General features: G+C 34.8%; 2 protein-coding genes across 2 annotated transcripts; both read left to right on the forward strand.

Annotated features, from left to right (window-relative positions):
• The first annotated feature begins 429 nt into the window (after window positions 1–429).
• LOC137743904 (olee1-like protein) lies at window positions 430–1628 on the forward strand. Its single transcript, XM_068483834.1, has 2 exons — window positions 430–664; window positions 1125–1628. The coding sequence occupies exons 1-2, from the start codon at window positions 496–498 to the stop codon at window positions 1454–1456; spliced, it is 501 nt and encodes a 166-aa protein (XP_068339935.1). The 5' UTR covers window positions 430–495; the 3' UTR covers window positions 1457–1628.
• A 2277-nt stretch (window positions 1629–3905) lies between these two features.
• On the forward strand, window positions 3906–7938 carry LOC137742057 (ubiquitin-conjugating enzyme E2 35). Its single transcript, XM_068481799.1, has 8 exons — window positions 3906–4056; window positions 4342–4369; window positions 4584–4670; window positions 5943–6001; window positions 6973–7014; window positions 7107–7180; window positions 7410–7507; window positions 7616–7938. Exons 1-8 carry the CDS (start codon window positions 4021–4023, stop codon window positions 7651–7653), a joined length of 462 nt encoding a protein of 153 aa, XP_068337900.1. The 5' UTR covers window positions 3906–4020; the 3' UTR covers window positions 7654–7938.
• Window positions 7939–8440: the final 502 nt, after the last annotated feature.

An 8440-nucleotide genomic window follows, 5' to 3' on the forward strand; every position in this document is an offset into this window, starting at 1 on the left:
AGAAATATCCTAGACTACTAGTGCATACAATGTGTTTTACGTTTTAAGATCCAATTGATCGTTAGAGATGATAGCTTTCATGTAAAATACTCAAATCTTCTTGTTCATTTGAAATTTGAAAAATGTATTACAAAACATTGGTATTCTCAATTTACCAAATGTTTGAAGTTTCAACAATGACTTGTCAGATTTTAGACCAGAAATCCACCGCATGCAATCCTAACATTTGTATTCTCCCCTTATCATTTTGTCATTTTTTTTGTCAAATTTTAGTTGAAAGGGAAAAAATTGCGGAAAATAACAAGTAAGTTGACTCCCTCCGCGTACTTTAAAATAGAAAGTCTAACAATTACCACACAATACTAACCAACCCTAAATTCTTTCACTTATAAAAGACTCTGGTTTCCTTCAAGAAACTTAACACGAGGGGGAACACCAAACACCATATATAATAAAGAAACAAGAAATTCATTACGCCAGTCGAGGGGAAATAAAATGGCCAAGGCTTCGGGTATCGCAGCACTCTTCGTCACCTTGTCCTGCTTCTACTCTCTGGCATACGCCACCACCGGTGCCGACATCGAAACTCTATTTGTGGAGGGCAAGGTGTACTGCGACCCATGCCGCGTCCAGTTCGAGACTAGACTCAGCACACCCCTCGACGGTAAGTAGTATAGTCTAACTAGTAGTTACATCAACATGGCCGGGGCTCGTAGATCAATTGGTTAATCAAAAGCATCCACCTCTGCCCTTGAAGTTCCGATTTATCCGTTCATATCCAAAATTACATACATATTCGGTTTTGTCTATTCATTAGTGACTCCATATATTAGGCTTCTCAATTTTCTTTTCACAAATGATCAAATGTTATTTGGTTTATGAAACGAAAGGAAGATGGTTTTATGTGAACGTTATTTGTTCCCTAATCTCAAAGCGATTTTGTCCCTCAAACTTGAAATGCTAGGTGTCTCTTTTTCTTTAAACAAACTATATTTCGGGATATGAAATTGAACTCATAACTACATGGTAAATATTCTAACCATTTGAGCTGCAAGTTATTTCTTTAACGTAATACTATACTATCCACGCATGTGTTAAAATTAAAAATAATTGCATGCATGCAGGTGCTACGGTAGCCTTGGAGTGCAGAAGCCGTGAAAATGGTACAATGGTATACAGACTCGAAGGCAAGACCGATAAGAATGGCATCTACAGTCTGCCCGCCGACAAGAACTTTGAGGAGCAAATCTGTGAGGTGAGGACCGTGAGCAGCCCAACCGGTGATTGCGCTGACCACTTCGACATCGAGAAGGCTAGGATTTTGCTCACTCACAACAATGGTGTGAAGGCCATGGCTCGCTACGCCAACCCCCTTGGGTTCATGAAGAAGGAGAGTACACCAGAGTGTGAGGCAGTTCTTAAGGAATTGTTCCCCGAGGAGACTGAAGATCAATGAAGTATATGATCATGTATAACTGAACTCTCCGTCCTCATTACAATGTAAACTACTTAATTATATAATATTCATGGGAAGAAATTATAACCGTCCCAATATCTAATCATACACCAATTCTCTACAATTTTTTACTTTTTTGGTATTTAATTTTAGAAGAAATTAAAAAGAAAAAAAAAATAACGTGGGAGTCGGAAATAGAAACACTCAATCAAACATGACCAATAATAGGAGAAATTTTTTCAGTGTGTTGGTCCATCATAATACAATTAGTTGAAAATATTTTTTTATCAAGTTTCCAACCAATATTATTGCACTTGATGTACCGGAATATTCTTTGCACATTGAAAAATCTCTCCAATAATAGGTTTAATTTTGATATTAGTGGACTAGTTAATTTGAACAAAAATGACTGGATGCTTTTATTTATGTTTTTGGTTTTGGTTTTTATAATTACGATTTGTATACAAGCTTTCATGCGACTCAAATTCAAACATTTTATTTTTTTCCTTCGTTTATTGATATACGAGAAAGATCGAACTTGTGGACGCCATTAATTAAACACTCGAATTAGGAATTTAATTGGGGGTGTTCTAGGATTTCACACTTTTTGTGCGACCGTCCGAGTTTGTTTTCTAATGTTATTTCCTTCCATTATATTATCTTCCGCTCTCTCTACATACATTGGTGTTGTAACAAACAAGCATTTGCTCTGCAATGTACATATAATTAGTTCACAAACATCGTAAAATATGATAACTACAAATTTGTTTACCATTAAAATACCGATCATCAATATCATTTTAGAAAAAGGACAACAGGGAAAAAAGTTTCTGATATATTCCTATCAAGTTATTATAACCACACAATTTTTTGTGTTTCTTGTCATTCGTCGCTTAGGGTTTAACTCTCGGCATTTCGCAATCAATAAAATACCGATCCAAGCCTCAGAATTTTGCTAAATCTAGCAGTTGATCAAATCAGTGTTATTTGCCAATCAGAAAGGCCGACGAAACTTAAGCATGTTTGTATGTTTGAACGTGAGAATAATCTTTATGAGTTTCTGTACCTTTGCATGTAAAAAGTACACAGAACTTGCATGTATATGATATGTGAATGATGTGAAGGGAAGTCGAACTTTAGTGTTTGGATAATGAGGATGTGATCGCACAAAAATAAAAAATGAGTGTGCAATAATCAATCATGTTCAGTTACCAAACAGATAGTGCTTGCGCCTCCTTCATGGAGCGACTTACTTGTTCTACAACTTACGATTAACGAATTTTTAACATCCGAACATCATAATTATAATCGTTCATTTTATTTTATCATCATCTAAAAATCATATATGCAAAAAGTTATTCAATTTGGAGATTTTTGTCATTCTTATGCATAAAATAAATAGACGGTTCATCATGAAAATGCTACTTGTTACCAAAACAGTTAATTGGTTTAACACATAATGATGACTAAAAGATCTAGAAATTGAATGATTTTTTGCAAATATGTCTTTAGATAATGATAAAGAGAATGAACATTCCAATTATGATATTCAGACAATAAAGATTCATTAATCATAAGTAAGGGACAAGTAAATCCTCATAAGAAGACACAAGCATTATCCTATTTATAATCACTCACCATAATCGTCTGCTCAACCCTTTTCCCATTGGTTCCAAATCATTTGGTTTATAAAATTTTTGTTTAGAAATTTAATCTCCTTAACAATACTCTTTTTTTAAGAGAACGGCTAGCAATTAGCCAAGATGGAGTCAAAATCTTTTTTTTTTTTTTTTTTTTCCGGTCAAAAGTCAAAATCATATACGTGAATTAACATAATCAAATGGTGGTCGGAACATAACGAGTCCTTTAATAAAATCACCAAAATAACCATCAAAACATCCTATACTTTTGTTTATGGATCACTTTTTGACAATTTAAACTTTGAATCAAGTCGATCGATTATAAATTTTACAAGTGGTGAATTGCACGCAACCCTGTTATGTTTCAGGTTTCGTTAATGCAAATTAAAATAGAATATCACTTGTTCTAACATAACTATTTAACTAGTTTCCATCCAAATGAAAAAAAAAAAAAGTTTTAACGAAAAGCTCACGATACTATTTATTTTAACGAAAAATCACATTTTTACACTAAAAAATTAATCATGATACTATTCATTTTACATTTTATGTTACCCTTATCATTAAAACTTTTTTATAAAAAAGAAGTAACTAAACTGATTACTCGTTTACAAATTTATCGGGTTTGCAGAAAGCTCCTCAAAGCAGAAAACGAAAAGGATAATAAACAAATTAAAAGGAAAAAAGATGAATAAAATAGAAGAGAATAATTTTATGAAAGAGAAAATAAAGGAGAAAGAATAATAAACAAGTCAAATCATTCCCTTTTTTATTTTATTTTTCAAGGAAATAAAAAACACGTAAAATATTCGGAAACCGAGTGCTTTATTTTGATTACTTCTTCGTCCTAGTGAGAGAAAGGAAGAAAAGCCATCTCTCTGTCTCTGCAAAACCCTCATTGCGTAGTCTGCAATCGACCTTCGAATGGCGAACAGTAATCTTCCCCGACGAATCATCAAGGTTCGCCCTTCAATCTTCTTGGCGATCCCTCTTTTAATTTACCTCCGACAGCTCTGTATGCGTCTCCTGAAACGAAAATTTAGGAAGTTTGAATTGTTTTTTTTTTTTTTTTGTGTGTGGTAATTTCATCCAATATTTTTACTGTGATATGTGCCTCAAAAGATTCGATCTTTATCATTTTTTTCATAGAATTTCGTAGCAACCAAATGGGGATTTAGGGTTTTGTTGTTTTGATTTTTGGGTAATTTTTTAACAATTTTTGCTTTTGGGTTTCTGATCCAACAGGAAACTCAACGTCTCCTCAGTGAACCTGGTAAGTGATTCATTCTTTCCCGCTAATTAGAGCTGGAGTTTGAAATTGTGGTTAAAGTTATTTTCGATTGTCTTGTAAAGCAATTCAAATGTGAGCTTGATAGTTTTTTTTAGGCTTTAGATGTAATATAAATTTGATAGTTTTGTTGGGGTTTTATTTCTAAAGGGTTATTTGCGGTTTCCTTACTATTTGATGCCGTGAAATGTGATTACAGCTCCGGGAATTAGTGCTTCACCGTCAGAAGACAATATGCGATATTTCAATGTGATGATCCTTGGCCCGACACAATCTCCTTATGAAGGTATATATAACAGGACTGACTTATTTGTGGAATACGTTATCCACGAAATCCATACCTGGTTGGTTATTATTGTTTGAAATCTTTTACTTGTTTGAGTAAATTTCAGAAAAATGCATCTACAGAAGGTTTATTGTTTGAAAATTTTTTTATATGCACATAAATTTATAAGTTTGAGCTCTACCTTAGGATTACAAGCGTGATGGAACTCTGATTGGGGGAATGATGACTATTTATTGTTTGGATGATTGTGTTCGTGTTGTTTTATGTGAAAGTGAGGTGGAACAAATTAAGGACTCTGTTGTATGTCAGAGTATTTTTGAGGAATGACTAGGAGGTTGGATTGTTTTGTTGAGCCACATAGTGGTTAGTGATCGCTGAAGGTTTTCTATCTTTGAGATTATCGTTACTCTTGTGTACGAAAAGAGTCCATTTTCTAATGTAACAAGTGGGGTTCCCTGGGATTACATTGTGCTGAGGGGGCATAATCAATCTCCCTTGCAGTTTCTTTAGGAAGTATATATATATATATATATATATGAAGTAAACAATCATCAAATGCATGCAGCTAGGCCCAGCTAGACAATGTCATGGAGCGACTAGTGATTTTTGCAATATTCCCAAGGACTAAGTACAGCAAAACAGGAATGCTTTGGATTTAGTTGCAATGGATGGCTAGGAGGAGATCTTGCTACTAAGAAGGGCAGGCTAATTGAGGAGATGATGTAGTAATCATCCCTATAATTGGGGAGAGTTATATCTCACCTTGGCAAATTTGTATGTCGCTCATACTGTGGGAAAGTGTAGTCCATTTATGTACCGCCTGTCTATCTAATATGTGTTTGTTGGCCTGTTAGAGGGTTATAACATTGACGTCAAACAACTGTGTGTCAAGTACAATAAACCAAGCTAGATTATTGAAGATAGCCTTTCTAGCCAGTCACCACTCCGCTATTTTAAATATTAGCCAACCATCAATTTCAGTGTATACCACTGGAGAAAATTTCTCTTTACATTTGTGCCAAGTGACAGTATACTTTGATTTGTTTCAGCTTGAGAGAAATGATAGCCTTATTTATTCTTATATGCTGTTATATTTGCCACTTGGTTACTACAGTTTATACTCTTAGTCAGAAACATAACTATCAAATGTCAGTTTTAGGAATGTAATATGGGTTAACATGGCTCCTTTTTCTTGTTATTCCTATGTTTTCTTTTCCGTCACTTACCAACATAATTGGTAGATTTAACATCATATATTTTGTTTCTTTTCAGGAGGAGTTTTCAAGTTGGAACTCTTTTTGCCTGAAGAATATCCAATGGCTGCTCCAAAGGTACTTTGATTTGAAGTCATTTTTCAGTATTACAATCTCAAACAGCTAAAAGATTGAGGGAGAGTATGAAATAAAACATTTCAATTGACAGAAGCACTTTTAATTCTTGCTTCAGATATCTGGAGTTATACCCTTATTTGATGAAATGGGTTTTATCTTCACAGTTTTTGTTCCTCGGTTGTGATGGATTTCATCATAGTTTTGTTTCATTCGTATGATTCTCTCATTGTGCAATCTGATGACACTTTATGAGGTTCTGTGCTTTTCTGTTATGTGCGGTTTTTGCCTACAGTAGCTGTATGTGTTTTGAGAACTTTTCTGAAACAGGGTAGTCTTTTAAAGCCAGGTATTCTATTTACTGATGACAAATTGTTGTTTGGTATGTGTGTATATAATGCATTTGGGGGTGGATCTTTAGGATCTCAGAGGCAATTCTTAATGTTGCAAAAGATAAAGAAGTTAAATAGCTGAAGTCATTTGGCTTTTATGAATAAATATTATTTTTTATTTGACACTTTTTTGACTACTGTGATTCTTATTGTTAATGATTTATGGACTGGAATACTTTCAAATTTTATTGAATATATTGCAAGTATTGATGATGATAGAACATTAGTTAATAGTTTTGCATGGATGGTGTTTTAGATTAATAAAAAAAACATATTCTAAGAATAATTTGCATATTTTCATCTTTACTGGCAAATGTTGTCAATTGTGGCATGCTCACATAGGTGACATTTGGTAGTGTGCGGTTGAATAGTTTGCTGGCCTTTCCCAACATGGTACCTGAAATTGTTAGACTTCCTAAGGCAACTCGTTGTCGTTGTTTATTGATTTTGCATGTGTAAGGATGTGGATTTGGTCTTGCAGTGTAAGGCTCCTGTTTTTCTTCCTTAAGCATGCCCCCAGACGTCCGAACATTCTTTATTTTATGTTGATCAAGTAATCATTTTGTTTTTCCGTTGTATCAGGTTCGATTTCTCACCAAAATTTATCATCCTAACATTGACAAGGTAGGCTGTGCATATGGTTTTTCCCCCATTCGTCACTTTCAAAGTTTCCCCAAATAATTTCATGCCTTTTATGCACGGTTTTCTTAATCCAGCTGGGAAGGATATGCCTAGATATTTTGAAAGATAAGTGGAGTCCTGCTCTCCAGATTCGAACTGTACTTTTGAGGTATTATGCTTTCATATTGTCTTTGTCGTAAATCTATACCTGTTCCGTGATCAAAACAAAACCATACATCTGTGTGTATCACAGGGTAAAATATCACTATAACTTTTAGTGAAAGTTCATACTCCTGTAATGTATGGTTAATTCTTTTTTTTTATATTGGAGTCCATATCCTTTTTAAGTTAAAATTGAAACTGAATTATCGACAACGTTGCTATCATTTTTTCCCTAGTATTCAGGCACTTTTGAGTGCCCCAAACCCCGATGATCCACTCTCAGAGAACATCGCAAAGCATTGGAAATCAAATGAGGCCGAAGCTGTTGAAACAGGTGTGTTGATCGCTCGCTTGTCTTACTACTGGTTTCCCCCAGCTTACCTATTATTTGAATGTCAATCAACAACGTTGAAGCTAATGCATTCTTCCTTGATCCGTGCAGCCAAGGAATGGACCCGTTTATATGCAAGCGGTGTGTAATGGCATGGTAAAGGTTCATCGTTCCTTAAAATAACATTACTGCAATGTACGCTGTTCACTGTCATTTTAAAATGGAAATTTGGATGAATTGATGTTTGGAATATTGGAAGTTTAATGTTCGCAAGCTACCGTTTGCTTCCTGATAATTGTTCCACTTCTTTCGGAAGCTTGTCTGTGAACCTGTATGATCAAGGATTATCACCGGTCTCAAACGACGACTGTGGGGTTTTTTTGAGACACTCCAGGTATGGATTTCTGTTTATCAATATTGTGAATATTTCTTTCTCGTTTTCCTATGTTTGAAGTACTATTCCCTATCGGGTATGTCTGCAATTTATTGTTGTCTTTTCGGTTGCTTGGATTAGATTGGATCATAAACCTCATTGCACGTTAGATAAAATTTCACTTCTAAACCATAACGAGTAATTAGACGTGAAGGAAATTTGTCGGTCACGCGTAATCCATCTTCTAAAGTAATGTTTGTTTTCGTCATGTCTTTCTTTAACCTACTACATTTAGCAATCCAATTTAGTCGAATTCGAAGCACCAAGAGCCCGCGGATTCTAACCCTTAGAAGGAGATAAAGTTTACAATCTTTCGTATCCTTTGTCTCTCTCGTCACATATGATGTGTTATGCCAATCAAATGGGTGATTCAAATCAAATGATCGACTTTAGACATGATGCGTATTGGGCCTGGATGTAGCGGACTCGATGGGCTTAAGCCTTGTGTACGTTTTGTGTTATTTGAGTTTGGGCCTCCAACATACCAAAAGGAGAAAACGAAA

The sequence above is a fragment of the Pyrus communis genome, chromosome 8, assembly GCF_963583255.1.
Source record: "Pyrus communis chromosome 8, drPyrComm1.1, whole genome shotgun sequence".
In the NCBI taxonomy this organism is placed as follows: domain Eukaryota; kingdom Viridiplantae; phylum Streptophyta; class Magnoliopsida; order Rosales; family Rosaceae; genus Pyrus; species Pyrus communis.